Here is a 21,190-nt window from a genome sequence, read left to right as displayed (position 1 = left end):
AAAAAACTGTGCTTTTCTTTAAAAAACAAGGACATTTCTAAGTGATCCTAAACTTTTTAACGGTAGTGTATGTTATTTTAACTTACACAGTAACTTTTTTTTAACTTAGTCCACCTTGGAAAGTTATAAAACTTTGTGAATCATGTTATTAGGGGGATTTGTCTTCATTCCTGTACAAAAAGTAAAAAATTGCATGTAAGTGGCTTCTAGACCCCAGCTTTTCCCTAGTCTATTTGCATATCAGAATGTACTCATTTGGAGCACAGATGCTGGCAGTGATGGGTCAGCTCAGCACTGGTGTCTCACTAAGGGCTCATTCAGACATCACTGATTTAATTTCTGCTATTTTTCATTGGTTTGGCCTGAATTTCCTCAGGTTTTCACTAATAAGAACTAAAGTTTTTCTTCTCCACCATCTCCTACTGGTCAGCGAACTCCAGACATCCGAGTGCAGTAGGCTTTTCTTTTTTTTTACGGAACCAGAAACTTTCATTGGCGAGTTTCATCCGACACTGATCAATATCGAACATGTGTCTACGATTTTGTACGGATCATTCCACATTCTTTTTTTCCTACAGGGATTAAGACAAATCCCCTAATAAAGTTATTTGCAAACTTATTATTTTGTCCTGCATGGAAAGTTATTAAAAAATTGAGTTTACCCACTTTGTGCTCTAAAACTTTTTTTTTTTTTTAAACACATTTGTTATTTTAGATTTAGTATGCAACTTGAACTTCTAACCTCCTGCCGTAGCCGATTGGTTGACAGAGGGAGCCTCTCCTTCTGTCTCACCAACTAGATGCTGCGTTCAGCATTGACCGTGTTATGTAGGAGTAGATGGTTTGGATTGGAGTCGTCTCTGATCCTAGTTGTTACAGCTGCTGCATAATACAATAGGCACCGTTAAGTGATGAAACAGTATCTATGTCATCACTGCACCTGATAATATTGATAGGGGTGGGCCTCACAGTAACCACTTACCTTGACCAATTCTAGCAATCAATTACTCCCAATAATGAGGAATTCACGGGCAAAGAAGAGAAGGAAGCAATGTAAAATAGAACGCATCTTTAATATAAGACAAGAGCCTCTCCGTGAATAGTGTCCAATGGCAGAACTCAGGAGACACCACTCAACCAGCAAGATAGAAATGGAAATATGACTTCTCTCCAGCAAAAAACAAAAACACAAACGATGGCACAAATAGCTCAAACACTGCATGACCAGAAATGAATAACCAAGAGGTAAATGGTGAAGAATAGTGATGAGCGAGTATACTCGTTGCTCGAGTGACATCCGAGTATTTTGGCGTGCTCGGAGGTTTAGTTTCTGTTGACGCAGCTGCATGATTTGCGGCTGCTGGAAAGGCTGAATGCATGTGAGGAGTGCCTGTTTGTTAGGGAATCTCCACATGTATTCAACCTGTCCAGCAGCCGCAAATCATGCAGCTGAGGCAACGAAAACTAAATCTCCGAGCACGTCAAAATACTTGGAGAACACCCGATCATGCTCGGGAAACCCGAGCAACGAGTATACTCGCTCATCACTAGTGAAGAACATTACCAGTCATTGTGTCTAGGTCACAGATTAAACACAGAATAGTGGAAACTCAGGACTATTATAGTGTGTGGGCAAAAATGGCACAAAATAAAATTTTCACCAAAGTTCTCCCAATTCCTCCCTTCGAAAGGTCCCATTTTAAAACCTGACCGCATCGGCTCCAGCTGTATAATGAATTCCTTTATTTGTAGAGATGTTGGCATTGTGGGTCCTTGAAGATCTTGAGGGTTGGCAGACTGATCTCCCAGAGCTGTATCCCACTAGCTTGGCACCCTGCATGTGTGCGGCCATACTCTCCAATACAAAAATGCAAAAAATTGGCACATTTGCAGAAGCAAAATAGGAACACTATAGAAACTTAGATATTTTCTGCAACTACCTATGGTCGTTTTGTGTGCTGAAATAGTTTTTTCAATCTTCATAGAATGTATAAATGGATAGTGCTTGTATCAGCAAACAACAATTTACTTTAATACTCCCCACCGCTCACCTACCATATAGTCTCTGTACATACATTGCCTTTTTTCAGTGCAGATTTGTCACAAAACCTTAAGGGTTTCTTGATGCCAGCAAAGTGAATGAGATTCCTGAAGTCTCATGCGCATGTTGCTTAACTCTTTCCTTGCAGATTTAAATATGGATTATGTCTATTCTTTCAGCATTTTTGCTGCAGATTTCATCCATACTAATGAGTGGGGAAAAATATGCACCAAAAACGCATGTAATTAACATTTTTCCTGCCAAGTGACGCAGAAATTTCTGCACCAAGTAACGTGTGCACAGACCATTGTAGTTTACAGCTTGTTACATTAGGGACGGGTCACTATTATAATCTGACAGCGATGGCTGAAAGTGCGCAGTGTGTGCAAGCTCTTCCCTAAGGAGCTTGTAAGCATAGCATCGCTGGAGACCAGTTAGCTCTGGACCCCTCACAGCTTTGGTGCCCCCTGTTGCAGAAGGAAAGCAGCACTGGGAGTGCACTCTTCAGACCTGTGAGATAAGTTAAAGATTAGGGCATTTTTCCAGTTTATAGGAAAGTATTTATATTCGGATCTAGTTTGAAAAACAAAGAAAAAAACAAAACGCCCTTTTCTGCTTCATATTTTGGATGATACTCGCCTATTCAAATATAAAAAAATCATCCCTATAGTATCCAATTTTTACAGATACATTGTTATTCTCAGAGAAAACTGTACTTGGTCATGTATATTTTAAACTTGAGTAAAATTGTACGACATGGAAAAAAAAGTGACAAAAGTTACATAACTTAAGGTCATTTAACTATATCTTTATACCTAGACAACCCTTTTAAAAGAGTTTTGCAGTTTAAAAACTGCAAATGGAAGAAAAGGGTTTTCTTAAAGAAACTGGGCTTTGCTCACCCTCCCCAGGTCCAGTTCTGTGTCTCTGCCGCTACTCTTACTGCCTGATACTGTTAAGCTTTGTGGCTCTGCCAGAGTTGACAGCACATGCTGCAGGGCTCATAGATTGGCTGCAGCGCTTGTTGACATGTCATTAACGTTGCAGACAAGACCACAATACTACCAAACTCAAAAAGAACAAATCCTTCCAATGGGCACCATATATACTTTGCTTCTATACAGGTGGCATAGGTTCCAACAGCCACATCTGAAGTAGCAGCAAATCCAAGGGAAAGTCTTTTCCCCAGCCAAGTAAAAAAAGAGCACTTTTTGAGTTCACGAGGACCAAATGGTGTAAGACACAAGCCTCAGTCACTGACCCTTTGACCATAAATATGGTCAGGCTGCAGGAGGCATAGTTATATTCCACTAATACTGAAAAATAATTGGAGCACTAATCAAAATCCCGTCACCAGATCAAGAGGGGTCAGTTCCTGCTCTATTTTTTGTCTTTTATAAACTGGCCATACGGTTCCAGAGATATGGGCCTTTTAATTTAGTGCCAATTTTAAAAAAGGGGCATGACTCAGGGCAGTTATGCAGAGCAGCCTAAAGACAAACCCCTGAAGATCATGCAAACCATGCCCCTGAGGATAGTGTGAACCACGCCCCCATAGTAAAGACTATTAAGTTGCACTAAATAAAAAGGCCCGTAGCTCCGGAACTAGATTAAAAAAAATTAAAGAAATGGAATAGTCAAGAGGAGCAGCGAAAATAAAATAAGAGCAAATACTGGACAATTGTCCTGGTGATATTTCCCTTTTAAAGGGTTGGTTATGTGGTTCCATCATACTGCTGGCAAGAGTAGCAATGTATGCTGCAGCATCAGAGGCAGATGTGGACAGAGCCTTAGGCTGCCTTTACATTTACTGTGCTTTTGCGGCCCCAATAGATTCCTCTGGGGCCACAAAATCAGCCTGCAAAAATTACATGGTGCGCCGTACGGGCCATATTTGCGGCTGTGATAAAAGACTGAGCTTGCGATACAGCCCGCAAAAAATGCGGTAAGTGTAAAAGTAGCCATAAAAAAGGGATCTGTAGTTCTGCTGGCATCTGTGTCATTACCCCATAAATACCCTATCAGATGCATGTTAATCCATCCACAGTAACATTATCCGACTATTATTCATATCCCCCATTCACTAGAAGTTTTTTTTTTTCTTTTAAATGGAAATGAAATGCCTAGTGGCATAAAAAAAAAAAAAAAAAAAAAAATCCATTATTTTGCAACTGTACCTATAGTGAAATGTGCAGCCAGAAGCCCATGGGCGACTTATTTGGTATTTCCAGCAATTCTTGGTCCCATCAGTAGAGGGAACTAGATACAAATGGGAAATGATGAGTAAATGGCCAAAATTCTAAGACGCGCGTTTTATATAAGGCAAGAATGTATTTATAAAAAAAAAAAAAAAAAAAAAGCACGTAAATGATAGAGATGAAGTGTAATAACCATTCAGTGGTCCTTCAAGGAAGCACAAAGGTCGGGTGATGACAGCGACGTTCACCGAAGGACCACAACTCTCAGTATGTACAGTCAATAACGTCTTTCACAGTCCGTTAACTGAAGCGCAGGACTTGTTCATCCAGTTTAGCACAAGCACAGATATTGTATGGCTTGCAAGTACATCCAGGCACAAGACACACCGGACAAGGGTCTGCCAATCAATTATTTCTCCTTTTTCATCTCTTCCATTCATCCTCTGCTGTCCCGGGGAGCCCGAGGAGCTGCCATGGCCAGCAGCTTGCCGAGGATAAGGAAGAAAAGAGCCACCACGTGGACGGCAAAATAAATGGATCGCCAGTAGCGGACAGTGTCGGAGAAGGTGAGCAGGACAAAGCCCATGCACATGTAGTCGTAGGCTCTCATCTTAAGGAACCAGTGCATCCAGTCGAACACTAGCTTGCCAGAATCAGACAGACGTCGTCTCAGACCGGCGTCCATGGAGGCCTCCGATGCCAGGCATAAGGGTATGGTCAGGAAACTTAGGTAATACCCAGGATGAATCCCATGCCAGTAAGCGCTGATCAGCATGGTCCATGCACTCCTGTTGGGGGAAGATAGCAATATAACACGTGCAAAGTAGTTTTATACAGATACTACTTAGTTATACACAGTGTTACATTTATTTTTCTTTAAGACACATTTTCAACAGACCATTCCACTAAGGCATCTCGGGGAGGGATCAGAAAACTTTAAAACTCCCAACAAGTAATTAACTGGGAATGCTGGGAGTTGTAGTCTCAACAGCTGGGTTTATGATCCAAGGCACACATTAAAACCTGGCCTGCAGGGAGAGAGTGTATTTAGGCCACGACACCGGGCAGACCGCTGCCCGACATCGCACTTTCAAATATAAATCGGAAACATGGATGACGATTCAGTTGAAAGCCATGAAGAAAAAGGGAGCGTCAGCTGATGCTCCCTGCACCATCATTCTCGCTCTCTGAGACTGACATCTCAGCAAAGCGGGCGCAATGACATCACTACAATGTACCTGCTATGATGAGCAGTGCACTGCGACAGAAAACATGCTGAGGAGACCGGAGCAGTGGGGGAACGAAGAGTGTATTTTTTTTAATGAGGGGCCCATTACCGTGCGTGGGAGGACTATGCGGGGCCCAGTAACGTGCGTGGAGGACTGTACTAGAGTTTGACATTTGTGACCTAAGAACTGGTGGTGGCTTAAAGTTTCTCACCTTCTGCATAGACATGTTTGTGGTTTGTCCTTTTCCTACAAAACGAGGTTGGAGAAATCTAAGGGGGAAAGCTGTGCTACTGGCAGACCACTGGACCTCTAGACTCATAAAAATATAGGCAGGTCGTTGTTAAACTTTTTCCTGACTATTCTATTCTTTAACAGTTTTTGAAAGCGACCAATATCAGAACTGTAGGGGTACAAAGTAGCTTTTCTAGGGCCCTTAATCCAAATCTGGCTAGTTAACCAACTTCATTATTGTTTCTTATGTTCATAATGGGTCTTTTTGAGCAGCTACTTACCTAAAAAAAATAAATAAATAAATTCATGGGGCTGTCTGGGTCTTTAACATTGATCCCTAGGATGTCTGATCAGCGAGAATGTGATAATCAGCACCCCCACTGAACAGTACAGGCCATCAGTGTTAAAGTTCGGAAACACCTTTAAGTCGGTAAATCGGCAAAACCCAGGCACGTCGCCCTAAACCAATGGTTCCAGTGATTGCTTCTTTGCCAAAGTTGACAGCAGGATGATCGGGTGCGTTGAACTTACCCAAAAATGAAGGACTTCACAGGAGCATTCTTGTATATGTACTGTGCCAGCCACCACTGCACGCTCATATTCCAGCAACGCATCCCGTCTTTCACCTTCACGCAGAAATCCGCTCCGTAGCAGTCAATATTCTTCACAGTCTCATAGTCGTACTCCGTGTTCAGTTTGGACCCTTCAGCGTCTCTACAAGGAAAATATATTAAATATTCACTGCCCCGTAAACAGTAGTAGACGGCATGCCTATAGAAGTCATGGGAGGCATACCTCTCTAGTAGTGCATATTCCACAGTGGGTCCGCCTCCGGAGCGAGACTTGGCCGCAACAGGATAGGCACCGAAGGCAGCAGCAATACATCCGCACTCGGCAAATATCCAGGCCACGTAAAAACGCATCCGGAACACAAAGAAGATGGGGACCATATAGAAAAGGCGATACAGGAAGGAGCATTCGTAGAACTCCTCTTTCTTCACGTATTCCAGAGGGAAGTAGTAAGAGACAATCAGAAAAAGGACACCGAATACGGGGGCCGCCCTTAACCGAGACAACATGGGCTTCCAGCTGGGAATTTCTTGAGAACCAATTTGGTGCAGCCAGTCATGGTAGGTCTTAAATCGGTAGAAAGGGCCTAGAGACAATGTAACACCAACGGTGAGGGTTTCTATAGGACTTCTGCTTCCTTACATATAATATTGTGATGGTCTAGCCGAATCCCCATCTTCATTTGGGCAGTCGCTTCAAAAGGCACACCCGACCTAACAGCTTCAACGGGCAGCTCAGAGGCTGTCACTGTTGCTTGGTATCATTGGGGTCTTCGATTGAAACTGTACAAAGTCAAATTGTATCTAATTGGATATTTGTGCCCTCGTAGATGGTTAGGCCTTGAAAAAACAAGCACTTTTGCAATTGACTGCTTATTAAAATGTACAGCGGTTCTTAAGATATTAATGCTTTTCTTTGTTCACAGCTTGTTGCCTAGGACACAGACTACCACTGCAGTCTAGCTTGTAAGCACTCTGCTGAAGCCAGGATTAGGAGGTAACAGTGTGGCTCCAGAAATCCTGGCTAGTCAAAGAAGCGCTTAGAAGTTCAATAGGAAAAAGCGGTGTGCGTGTTCTGCTGTCTAGCAGTGGTGGTCGGTCTCCAAGGCAACGAGCTGTAAATAAAAAGTTAAATATCTCAAGAACGGCTGAAAATTTTAACAAGCAGTAAATCGCAAAAAAGTGTATGTATAAGCACTATCCGACAATACCCATTTATAAAGATGGGAATAAGTCCTTATCCTTGTCGATTTTTCCCAAGGATTTTCACTTGCTGCGGCCAATGCAAGGGAAATGTAGTATTGTAAAGTGAATGACATGCTCATCTACCACATTTATGCCGTCTATAAACCACACTTACCAGTCATCAGACCTATGTAGCAATAGCTGTACAAGAACACCTCCATCAGACTTGGGATCTTGGGAATCATATTAACAGATGACTGACTGGAAAATGACGCCACTTCTTGTTTCTTCACTCTGCTAAATTCTTGCACCTCATTTGCTAGGCTCAAAAGCTGGAAAACAAAAATGTAAGCAAAAAGTTAGAATATAAATCCAGGACATGTTGAATATACCTAAATCCAGGATGCACGTGTGGATATGATCCACTTTATTCATACATTTCCAGGAGAAATAAAAAAGAGGAACAGCACAACACACTCATGAAATAATATTCTCCAACATTTTTATAGTATAAGAACTACAAAACTAGAAGTATTTTCTGAAAAAGACATGTGAGAGACAGGTGCGCTGAAAGCTCGGTACATTTTTATATCTGCCGACATATACAAACATACATACTAGATCAAGGTTACGCCCATATACCTTTCCTCAGTGAGCTCATATGGGGTCTGGTTATGGGATGTGCCAGGTCTTTTAGAATTTTTGAGATCCCTAACTTACAGAATAACATTGCCCCTAGAGATTCCAAGCGGTAAATATCGTCATGTTTCTTATCGTGATTTTACTTTTATACAGGGATAAAACATGGCCTGGATAGCATCATCCTTCAGACTGTTATTAAGTTGGAGAGCTTAGAATGGCCTTACAGTGATGCAAGTGAATGTGTTATATTCATCCCTTCGCTACAACATCAAAAATATATCTCTCAAACATCAGGTCGACGCAAACCTCAACATTAGTCACTGACCACGGGCTCCGAAAAAGTCTCAGAACAATGCTTTGATCACTGGAAGCTCTACCCTGGGAAGTGTACTTCCCCCACCTATGCATAAATGAATCTCAGTCTCGGTGTCTTTTCCCCCCAGAGCAAATCTCCTGTTGTAATTATCTGTTCATGGCAGGAGGTCCCTACTTCATCCATGTCACTCAGATGTGGAGTGGTGGCATTAGCAGGCACAGAAAGGGTGCAAAGCATTGCCAGGAGATGCCTTTCAGACCAGGAGTCAGGGTGCCATCGAGGAGATTTGGGTAAATAAAAAAAAAAAAAAAAGGGGGGGGGGGGGGGGTGTGTGTGCTTATAATGTGGTGGTGCCGGTTAACGCAAACAAGCCCTGAAGGAAAAAGTCTCTGTAAGGGTACCGCTAAACCTAGCGATGCACCAGCGATCCCGACCAGCGATATGACGCGGTCAGGATCGCTGGTGCATCGCTAAGTGGTCGATAGTGAGCTGCCACACAGGCAGATCTCACCAGCGACATCGCTGGGGACGGGGATCGCTACTTACCTGTCAGACGCGGCGATCCTGCGTCCTCCCGCCCGGCTCCACGTGTCGCTCGTCGGCGCCACAGGAAGCGCCGCAGGAAGTGACCGACGAGGAATGGTCCAGGAGCTTCTTGCGCGATCAGCGATAACCATCGGGGAAGCCGGTCGGAGGCAAGTATCACATGCAGCGATCTCGCTAGCAATATCGCTGCAACGTCACAAATTCTGTGACTTTACAGCGATATTGCTAGCGATATCGCAGTGCGTAACGGGGGCTTTACATGTCACTAATAAGATCCCCTAATCTGTACAACAAAGTCCTTTATACACCCTCCTCAACATTGAAATTGCAACACCAAGAAGGAAAAGTCATGGAATTCTGGAAATAGGATGTATAGACATGTTAGTGATCTACAAATGATGAAAAAAATAGAAGCATTTTTAATTTTTTTTTTAAACTGATTTATTCAGCATCAAATACGAATGCCACATGCAGGAATCCCTGCACTTGACCTCACCGACTGCAGCCAAGGCTTGTATTAATGGTTGTCAGAGGAACATTTTGCCGCACTGATCCGACTTAGGCATTGAATAAACCACCAGAGAGATCACACGGGATTACGAGTGGGGCAGCATAATGTACGGTAGCCGGACGCATCCAGTCTTCATTCCAGGCGCACTGACAGCCCAGCGTTACATCAATTAGGTTGTGGAACCAGTGAGGTGGCTCTCTCTCCAAAGTGTCCCAGGAGTTTTTTTTTTTTTTTTTTTTTTTTTTTTTTAACATGACCATGCCAGGCCACATGTTGCTTGTGCTCCTATGAGGAGTTTGCGTTGTTTAAGAGTGTGTACACACGCTGCGGATCCGCAGCGGATTTGGCCCTGCGGATCCGCAGCAGTTTCTGCTGCGTTGTACAGTACCTTTATTTTCTATGCAAAATGAAAACCGCAGTGCAGATGCTGTGGAATTTTCCTTGCGGATTTGCTGCGGTTTCAAATCCGCAGAAAGAATTGACATGATTCCGCTGCGGTTTGCCATCTGCTCCATTGTAGAGATGATAAACCGCAGGGCTAATCCGCAGATAAACCGCAGGTCTTCTGACCTGCGGATTTACCTGCAGATTTTACTAAATCCGCAGAGCATTCTGCAGCGTGTGCACACACCCTCAATGTGCTCCCATGGCTGCAGCATCCCTGGACTTGTCTCCCATCGAGCACATCTGGGACATCATTGGTCGGTGATTACACGGGAGCTTCCAGCAGCCGATCTTGATGATTCGCCCAAAAGCATTCAGCAGCAGAACCTTCCTCAGACGACCATTAAACCTTTCGCGCCAGAGCCTGCTTTTGCCTTCGTGACTGGGCCAATTTTCTCAATTCTGACCAGTGTCAATTTATGAGGTCATAACTCTAGAACGCTTGAACGGATCCCGGTGATTCTGAGAATGTTTTCTTGTGACACATTGTACTTCATGATAGTGGTAAAATTTCTTTGATATGACTTGCGTTTGTTAAAAAAAAAAAAAATGGAAATTGGGCGAAAATTTCACAATTTTCAAACTTTTAATTTTTATGCCCTAATAGTTAATAAATAACATTTCCCATATGTCTACTTTACATCTGCACAATTTTGGAGGCAAATTTTTTTTTTTGTTAGGAAGTTATAAGGGTTAAAAGTTGACCAGCGGATATCTCATTTTTTACAACAAAATTTACAAAACCATTTTTTTTTAGGGATCACCTCACATTTGGAGTTTGGGGGGGGGGGTCAATAAGACAAAAATACCCAAAAGTTACACCATTCTAAAAACTGCACCCCTCAAGGAACTCAAAACCGCAATCAAGAAGTTTATTAACCCTTCAGGTGCTTCACATGAAAGAATGGAATGTGGAAGGAAAAAAAACATTTAACTTTTTTTTTCCACAAACATTTTACTTCAGAACCAATTTTTTTTTATTTTCACAAGTGTAAAAAGAGAAAATTAACCACAAAGTTTTTGTGCAATTTCTCCTGAATACGTTGATAAAATCATTTTTTTTTCAACAAAAATCATATTTTTGCCCCAAATTTTTTATTTTCCCAAGGGTAACAGAAGAAACTGGACCCGAAGAGTTAGGCCGGGGTCACACTGGCGAGGAATACGGACAAGTGAGAGGCGTTAAAAGCACGCATTACACACGGACCAATGATTCGCTATGGGTTTGCTCCCAACAGCCGTATATTTCTCAGGCGTATTCTACGGTCCGTGCCAATCGCAGCATGCTGCGATTGTCAGCGTACTACGCCCGTAATATGCCAATGCAAGTCTATGGGTGCGCTAAAAATACGGATTACACACGGACCATACATGCGACTCGCGAGAAGTATATATATATATATATATATATATATATATATATATATATATATATATATATATATATATATATATATATATACATACATATACACACACACACGTCATTGTGACAAACATATATATTTCACAGAGTTCTTAATAGCAGAATAGCCGCTAATTAAATTGCTGGCTTCTATCAAATCATTCCCCAACCCGACATGAAATGACACATGGTTTACATTCAGTAAAGCATTTCATTTCATTTCATGTTTCTTAATATGTCCCTGACTAATAATTAGATGAGGGTTTGTGTGCAAAATTTGGGAGTTGTAGTTGTTATTTAAAGGGGTTAATTCGTTGTTTAAAAATGCGTGGGCTTCCCATTGCCCTATAGTGGTGGCGAGTGGGTTAATCTAACAAAGGGTTAATGTCACCATTCGATTGTAAGGTGACATTAACCCTTTGTTACATTAACCCATTCGCCACCGCTACAGGGCAATGGGAAGCCCACACATTTTTTAACAACGAATTAACCCCTTTAAATAACTACAACTCCCAAATTTTGCACACAAACCCTCATCTAATTATTAGTCAGGGACATATTAAAAAACATGAAATGAAATGCATTACTGAATGTAAACCATGTGTCATTTCATGTCGGGTTGGGGGAATGATTTGATACAAGCCGGCAATTTAATTAGCGGCTATTCTGCTATGATGAACTCTGTGAAATATAAATATGTTTGTCTCAATGACATTATATATACATATACACACACATTCTATGTGTCTATATCTATTATTTCGTTTCTGTTAGAAACCCTGTCATAGGGCTCCATTATATGTCCATTTTGCAAGGCGGCGAGAAAATATCGCCATACGGATTGCATACGGATGCTATACGGATTACAAACGGATGCAGACATGCGCAAAATACGCAACCACACCTTGCTTACGGATGACATACAGAGCACTATTTAGGGGTCATTCATCCGTATTACGCCTTTAAACTACGGACCATATTTTGCATCGGTTAGTGTGACCCCGGCCCTATTGTGCAATTTGTCCTGAATACGCCGATTCCCCATATGTGGGGCGAAACCACTGTATGGGCACACAGCAGAGCTCGGAAGGGAAGGAGCGCCGTTTGACTTTTTCAATGCAGAATTGGCTGGAATTGAGATCGGACGCCATGTCGCGTTTAGAGAGCCCCTGATGTGCCTAAACAGTGGAAACCCCCACAAGTGACACTATTTTGGAAACTAGACCACTCAAGGAACTTATCTAGATGTGTGGTGAGCATTTTGAACCCCAAGTGTTTCCCTAAAGTTTATAATGTAGAGTAGTGAAAATAAATCTTTTTTTTTTTTTCACAAAAATGATCTTTTAGCCCCCAATTTTTTTTCCACAAGAGTAACAGGAGAAATTTGACCCCAAAAGTTGTCCTATTTGTCCTGAGTACGCTGGTATCCCATATGTGGGAGAAAACATCAGTTTTGGCACACGATGGGGCTCGGAAGGGAAGTAGTGACATTTTGGAATGCAGACTTTGATGGAATGGTCTGCGGGCTTCATGTTGTGTTTGCAGAGCCCCTGATCTGCCTAAACAGTGGAAACCCCCCAATTTTATTCCCAACCCTAGCCCTAACTTTAGCCTTACCCTAGCCCTAACTTGAGCCTAACCCTAGCCCTAACTTGAGCCTAACCCTAGCCCTAACTTGAGCCTAACACTAGCCTTAACTTTAGCTTAACAGTAACCCTAACTATAGCACTAACCCTAACCGTAACACTATACCCTAACTATAGCAATAACCCTAGCTATAGCACTAACCCCAACTATAGCACTAACTGTAAGGCTATGTGCACACGTTGCAGATTCTGCTGCGGATCCGCAGCGTTCCTGGCCCTGCGGGTCCGCAGTACCATTCTTTGCAATGGTAGAACCAGAAACGCCGTGCACATGCTGTGGATTTTCCACGCGGATTTACTGCGGGTTACAATCCGCAGCATGTCAATTCTTTGTGCGGATTCCGCTGCGGTTTCTCACCTTCAACATTGTGAGGTGTGAAACCGCAGGGCTAAACCACAGGTAAACCGCAGGTATTTTGACCTGCGGATTTACCTGCAGATTTTTTTCAATCCGCAGCACTTCCAACTACGTGTGCACATAGCCTAACCCTAAAGATATCACTAGCCCTAACCTGTCGTATCTGCTTTTTCTTACTTTATGACAAGATCGCTGACTGGCACAGCTGTTGCCAGCAACACTTGTCACACTGTTTCTCCTCTGATCTCTCACTGACAGGAGTTCAGAGGAAAAACAGCGTTACTATGAGGCAGATCGCTGGGAAAGTTTTTTGCTACAACAAACTTTCCCAGTGATCTCTCACTGGTTGGTGTGACGCTGACGTCATCAGGTCTCGATGAGGTCAGGGGAGGGGTCACAGGAAGCACTGTGCGCCAGGATCCCCTTGTTATAAGGTACATGGGGGTCCCAGTGGGCACAAAACCGCCGACCGTAGACAAATGTCAGCGCTGCACAAAGTCCAGCAAGCGCCGACGTTTATCTACCGTCGGCGTCGTTAACCAGTTAATAACCCCAAAACTGTAAGTGTTGGGATTTCTACAGGTGGTGCTCAAACCTCATACGGAATAGATCAAAAAGTTGTAAAAATTGTGTGTTTTACCATTTGCAGATTAGCAACATGTCTATCCATTCTGAGATTTTCATGACTTTTCCATCTTGGTATTGCAATTTCGATCTTGAGAAATGTATAAACCATATCATCGGTTGGTAAGATTATCACCCTTCCACTATGGCCATGGTGCCAGCTACCAGTCGGTGCCCATACAGAAGTCACAGCCTCCTGAGCAGTGCATCAGTCTGTACTATGAGGTGACCTATGGATGGCATTACCTGCCTGCTGTTAGGTGTCCTCTCCGCTCACCAGGACTGAAGCTACCAGAACTTTGCACATAACACCAAGGCTGCGACCATTTGGTGCCACAAGCTGTGTAGACACATGCCGGCAATATCAGTCACCGATATATTATCTTTGGAGGAATTTCTAGATGAAACCTGGCTATGGACACTGCAGTGCAGATCTCATGTATCAGCAATGTAGAAAGCAAGGTGTCACTGGCAACGTTCCTGCAGATATATCAGATATATTAGTAGTGACTGATTGTTCTAGTCTCACATTTCCTTGTCTGATAGAGGAGACTCTGACTGGGCTCTAATCCCAACCAGGTCTAGTTACACGTTATGCATCGGCTTTCCTTCTGGTTATACCAACAATGGACGCTGGTAATGTTCTGTGATCAGGATCATTCCAAATATCACGTTTCTGCATTATTCCCTCATATAAATATTTTCAGTCATTCCTAGTCTCTATCAGTATCTGAACATGAACAGATATACATCGTAACACAATCGCCGTGAGGCCATGAGGCTCCTTGCATCGTCAGGTTTGTGGTGGTGGTTTTTTTTTTTCTTTGTATTTCAACATTTCCGCACAAATATGTTCTGCAATCCAATTATGCTAATAGATAGCACGTCAACCCAACTAGTTATACAGAATTATAGGTAAAAAGCAGATTTCGTCAAGGATTATATCACTGAAAAAATGTAAACTATTAATGTATTTATTTTTAACATACCAAAAAAAATTAAGTTTCATATTTTCAACATGAACGTATTTTATGCAATGCTTCTCAGTGTAGAAAAATCTACTTTAAAATGTTGAAAATGTGCCCATAGTTTTCGGTACTGCAATACTACTGTAAAACATTATATAGTCAATTTGCCGTTCTCCTTACTCATCGGTCCCCCACAATCGTGTGCTGTGCATCGGAAATGACGCGTCTAGAGTGACAGTGGCATTTAAATAGTTAAACTGCAGCGATTGGAGCGTGCTCTGGTCGCTGCACTTAAGTGTCACCAGCGACCACATTGTTTCAGTTGCACAAGTTCAGCAACAACAAAGGCTGCACGTTCCATAACGCATCCCACATATCATGTTTGCTTTAAATATATACTTGCATTCATCATTCATTCTGTGGTTTTACAAGTGTATCAGGTATGAGGACAATGGAGATTTTTATATAGTGGTAACTTATTGACAAAACATACGGTGGGTCTGTCTGAAGCATGACTGGTTGAAAAGAAAAAAAAAAAAAAATCACTAAAAACCATGAATATCGCACGCCCCGACATGTCATGTTGGTATTTCCTAGCAGCAGACAACGGCTTCACTCTGGATGATGCACACTATTAGTGGTGGGAACTCACCTTCAAAGTTAAGAGTAACTGCACAGCGTTAGTGAAAGGGGTCGGGGCTGGAAGGTCAAAGTAAGTCACCGTTCTGAAGAAGAGCAGGTAGGTGAAAGTCCAGGCCAGTGCAAGGAAGTGACAGGACCTGGCAGAGTAATGAAAAGCACGAGGATCAATAATTTCTTACAATTCATCAGTGCACAATGGATACAATATAATCAATGTAAGTATCGTAATGGCAACTCTGATATTCTTAAAATGATCGAAAAACAACATATATATATATACACACACACACACACACACACACACACACACACACACACACACATCTAACAAAAATAAAGGGAACACTCAAATAACATCCTAGATCTAAATGAATGAAATATTCTCATTAAATACTTTGTTCTGTACAAAGTTGAATGTGCTGTCAACATAATCACACAAAAGTCAATGGAAATCAAGTTTTTGTACCAATGGAGGCCTGGATTTGGAGAGACCCCCAAAATGAAAGTGGAAACAAGTCAAAATGATGCTCAGTATTGTGTGTGGCCTCCACGTGCCTGTATGACCTCCCTACTGTACAATGCCTGGGCAAGCTCCTCATGAGGTTGCGGATGTTCTTCTGAAGGATCTCCTCTCCCAGACCTGGACTAAAGCATCCGTCAACTCCTGGACGGTCTGTGGTGCAACGTGACGTTGGTGGATGGAGCGAGACATGCTGTCCCAGATGTGCTCAATCGGATTCAGGTCTGGGGAACGGGCAGGTCAGTCCATAGCTTCAATGCCTTCATCTTGCAAGAACTGCTGACACATTCCAGCCACATGAGGTCTGGCATTGTCCTGCATTAGGAGGAACCCAGGGCCAACCGCACCAGGATATGGTCTCACAAGGGGTCTGAGGATCTCATCTCGGTACCTAATAGCAGTCAGGCTACCACTGGCGAGCACATGGAGGGCTGTGTGGCCCTCCAAAGAAATGCCACCCCACACCATTACTGACCCACTGCCAAACTGGTCATTATGAAGGATGTTGCAGGCAGCAGATCATTCTCCACGGCGTCTCCAGACTCTGTCACGTCTGTCACATATGCCGAGTGTGAACCTGCTGCCTGCAACATCCTTCAGCATCACCGGTTTGGCAGTGACCCCTTGGATGAAGCTGTGGCGAAACGCGCGTCGGGGATTAGGCCTGACAAGGTTGTATACTTCTTTTTGCACTGTGCATGTCTGCTGCTATATGATCGGCTATGTCATTTTCTGCTATAGAGCAGCCCATACATAGGGATATTCTGGGTGTGGACGCCCCACTTGATAGTCTGTACTACATACTGAGCACTTTTGTTATGAGATGTACATGTATTATTATGATTGCACTTGGCATTTATTATGGATTAATTATATATACATAGGGACTATTTGGGTGGACAGTAGTCATATGACAGTTTTCTCAATGTAGACAGTGTGTGGGCCAATCATACGCACTTTATTCATGTAGCAGCACCTGACTTTGTCGTTGCGGTACAGGGGAGACCATATATGTAGTATAATATCATTGCACAATCTCTTTTTGTACTGATATACCACTTGGGTGATATTGCAGGATGATATATATGCTGGGTGGTAACTCCGCATGCTCTACTCTCTTGTCAGTACAACATAGTCTGTGCAACAAGAGCATAATTAGTGTGCTAGGAGGCATATATTAGCTATTATGATGTTATATGAAATATTATGTGACTCCCTATTGGCACAATATTGATGTTATCTACCATGTTTCCTGTATCAATACATTCATCTGTATACTTACCTTGTCTGGCCGGTTTGCACCGGAATCTCTTTTTAATGTGGTTTTTATGTTTGGCCGATTTGCCTTAATAAAAATTCATATTTTTATGGCATCACTTCTTTCTCTGTTTTGATATCAATATTGGTGTAGGGTGGCATTTCTTTGGAGAGCTGTGTGACCCTCCATGTGCTCACCAGAGGTAGCCTGATATATTTATTTAGTTGACTGGCTACAGCCAATCACTGAGTTCAGTACATCTCTCTGCCCAAGCTGATCAAAACAAAACTCAGTGACTGGCTGCAGTACTGTCACAGTGACATCAGCACTGCAGACAAACACCAGGAGCAGTGGGAAAAAAAAAAAAAATCAGCACCGGACCAGGGAAGATGAGTAAAGCGCAATTTGTTTTTTCTCTTTTTCTTTTTTTTTTTTATTAACAAAATGAACCTAGGGACAGAGGTTTTCCAAAACTGGAAAACCCTTTAATTCTCTCTATTTTTTTTTAGACCAGATTACATTTAACAGCTTCAATATAAGGAGAGTACAGGCGATATATTCACAGGTTCTGTACCTGGGTGAAATCTTCGTGATCAGCCATGTCCCAAGAATGGTAATAATGGAGTGCAGGATGTGGATATTACAGGTCCCCAGGGTGAGCAGCAATCCCACCGCTGCTCCTCCCCACTGCTTCACGTGTGGACCTGAAAACAGAAAAGCATGTATAACAGGGGGACTGCAAACAACAAAAAAAGTCATCCCCATCAGTCAATTGAAGTCTGGGACCCCCACTGAAGCTGAGAGCGAAGGAGTCACAGCACTGCCTCCCTCTCACTGTGGCTCTCCCTTCCACCTGACTGCACAGGGCACATGGGGTTGGACCTACAGCAAGTGGTGGCATATCGTATCAACATGTTATCACTTACCAGGATGGGAGTACCCCTCTGAGGCTGAAGTATGACATAGGGATGTGTAATCTATATGTCTCTGCTTCATATTGTGGGGAATCTCTCTCCATAATATAAGACCCAACACGTGTGAGATATTGGCACAGAGAAATTTCAAAGATTTTTTTTCCCGTTTTTACAATGCAACAAATCCCACAAAATTACATATGAACTCACCCGCATGCTTGAAGAGAAATCCTACAAGTACCGAAAATAGCAGCACAGCAAGATAGGTGATCTCCTCGGGGGACATGGTCACCCTCCTGGAAAGGAAGCACAAGAGAACAAGAACTTAACAGGGGGACACCAGAAGCCAAAGCCGACCGGTACATAACTGTTACATGCAATGGTGGCGCCGGGGCTACTGAAAGACAAATCATTCATCGGGTAGCAATGACACTCCGTGGCCAGACGTTTCCTAGAGTGACAATCCTCCTAGTGGAAATGTTTCTGAGATCCTCGGTAATACGTGGGTTGTGGTGTATCCTCATGGGAGGATAATAGGCTCAGTGACCCACGCCATGATGCCACCTGATTATGTACAGTTGAAACTAAATGTTTCCATACACTATATAAAAAGACACATCTGCATGTTTTTCTCAATATCTGACATGAAATCAGAATAAACCTTTCCCGTTTTAGACCAATTAGAATTACCATAATTATTAATATTTGCCAAATGTCAGAATAATGAGAGAGCGAGCGCGAGAAAATATATGAATGTTTTAAAAGGTGTTTTTTTTTTTATTAACTACTGCAAAGTCAAAAGATTACTATGCCTTTAAATAAATCTGGACTGCCCATATGATGATGTCATGTGTTTGGAAGCTTCCGATAAGTTTTTTGGCAACAGCTGAGTTAGGGTAGTTTAACACTAGCGTATGGAGGAGCTGCGGAGGGATGCAGACTTCCTCTGTGAAGCTCCGCCCACTGCCGCGCCTCCTCTGTTCAGTTCCGCATCCGCCAGCATACCCTATCTTTAGCATTGGGTACGCAGGCCATGCAGATGTATGCGGATGCCTCCGCATGCGTCGTTTTGACAATGCGGCGACCTGCGCCGAATGCAACGTGTTGGATTTTGTTGCGCTCGCCGCTTCCGCATATAACGGCATGGCCTGCGTACCCAATGTTAAAGTTGGGGTACGCAGGCCGCATGCCGACAGAGGCGGAGCTGAACAGAGGAGGCGCGGCAGTGGGTTTAGCTTCACGGAGGAAGTCCACATCCCTCTGCAGCTCCTCCGTACGCTAGTGTGAAACTAGCCTTAGAGACACACCTGTGGATATATCTTAATGCACACCTGAAACTCACTGCTGCTTTGTGTAGCATCATGGGAAAGTCTCAAGAAATCAGCCAAGATATCAGGAAGAGAATTGTGGACTTGCACAAGTCTGGCTCATCCTTGGGTACAATTTCAAGATACCTGAAGGTGCCTCGTTCATTTGTACAAACAATTATACACGAGTACTATATTAACATGGGCTGAAAGGCCACTCTGCCAGGAAGAATCCATTACTCCACAAGAAACATGAAACATGGATTTTTGTGATAAACTTACCGTAAAAATCCTTTTCTCCGAGACGCTCAGTGGGGGACACAGGTACTGTGGGTGTATGCTACTGCTGCCTGGAGGCTGACACTACACTGTGTGCCAAATTATTATGCAAAAAATATTTCCTCATATTTTCTCTAAATTACCTTTTACCCAATTATATGAATTGCAGTCAGTGTTATTTTCCAGTCATCTACTATTCTAGTATAATTGCAATGTTTTTGAACAAACTGCCTATGAAAACAGTATATTTTTAAAAATAATAAACACTCAAAATGCATGTTCCAAATTATTATGTACAGCAGAGTTTAACCTTTTTATTTTGAACAAAAAAATGGTCAATTGTGAAATTATAAGCATTATCAGCTTATTACAAAATGAAATCAAACAGTTTTCAAGTCAAAACTTTATTCTAGGTGATGTTACATTTGCACATAGGACCCCTTGTTCGAAAGAAGCTTCTGAACTCTCTCGTCCATTGAATTTGTCAGTTTTTGGATGGTTTGTGCTTCAATTGTTTTGCATGTGGACAGAATACCCTCCCAGAGCTGTTGCTTAGATGTGAACTGCCTCCCGCCATCATAGACACTCCTTTTGATGATGCGCCAGAGGTTCTCAATGGGGTTGAGGTCAGGGGAAGATGGTGGCCACACCATAAGTTTGTCCTCTTTTATGCCCATAGCAGCCAGAGATGCAGAGGTGTTATTTGCAGCATGAGATGGTGCATTATCATGCATGAAAATGATCTTGCTGCGGAAAGCACGGTTCTTCCTCTTGAACCATTGCAGGAAGTGCTGTTTTAGAAACTCCACATAGATTATGGAGTTCATCTTTACCCCTTCAGGGATCCTAAAGGGGCCGACAATCTCTCTCCCCATGATTCCAGGCCAAAACATTACTCCACCTCGTCCTTGTTGGCACCTTAGCCGTGTTTTCATGGGGTGTCCATCAACCAAGCCATCCTCCACTCCATCCATCTGGACCATCGAGCGTTGCACGGCACTCATCGGTGAGCAAAACAGTTTGGAAGTCAGTCTTCATGTATCGTTTGGCCCACTGGAGCAGTTTCTGCTTGTGTGCAGTGGATAGAGCTGGTCGACAGGATGGCTTACGCACAGCTGCAAACCTCTGAAGGACCCTGCATCTTGTTGTTCGGGGGACGTTGGAGACACCAGCAGCTTCAAAAACTTGTCTGCTGCTATGACAAGGCATTTTTGCAGCTGCTCTTTTAACCTGACGCAAATGCCTGTTGGAAAGAGTCCTCAATTTTTCCTTATCAGCATGCACACGTGTGTGCTGGGAATCAGCTACATACTTCTTGATTGTGCGATGATCACGAAGTGTCTTGGCAATGTTGATT

At 42.9% G+C, this 21,190-nt stretch overlaps 1 protein-coding gene across 2 annotated transcripts in view; it reads right to left on the bottom strand.

Annotated features, from left to right (window-relative positions):
* Positions 1–1,054: 1,054 nt before the first annotated feature.
* MBOAT7 (membrane bound acylglycerophosphatidylinositol O-acyltransferase MBOAT7) overlaps positions 1,055–21,190 on the bottom strand; it is a 42,691-nt gene continuing 22,555 nt past the window's right edge. For both annotated transcript variants that reach the window (XM_073571034.1, XM_073571033.1), the window contains exons 2-8: positions 18,458–18,543; positions 17,908–18,037; positions 15,566–15,692; positions 7,629–7,785; positions 6,495–6,855; positions 6,231–6,413; positions 1,055–5,027 (exon numbers count right to left, since the gene is read on the bottom strand). In XM_073571034.1, coding sequence (XP_073427135.1) covers positions 4,676–5,027; positions 6,231–6,413; positions 6,495–6,855; positions 7,629–7,785; positions 15,566–15,692; positions 17,908–18,037; positions 18,458–18,533 — 1,386 coding nt within the window. In that variant the 5' untranslated portion in view covers positions 18,534–18,543 and the 3' untranslated portion in view covers positions 1,055–4,675. The remainder of the gene's footprint in view (positions 5,028–6,230; positions 6,414–6,494; positions 6,856–7,628; positions 7,786–15,565; positions 15,693–17,907; positions 18,038–18,457; positions 18,544–21,190) is intronic.

Source organism: Dendrobates tinctorius, unplaced genomic scaffold (assembly GCF_039654945.1).
Source record: "Dendrobates tinctorius isolate UK_male_01 unplaced genomic scaffold, ASM3965494v1 ptg000028l, whole genome shotgun sequence".
In the NCBI taxonomy this organism is placed as follows: domain Eukaryota; kingdom Metazoa; phylum Chordata; class Amphibia; order Anura; family Dendrobatidae; genus Dendrobates; species Dendrobates tinctorius.
This window is presented reverse-complemented; position numbering and strand designations above follow the sequence as displayed.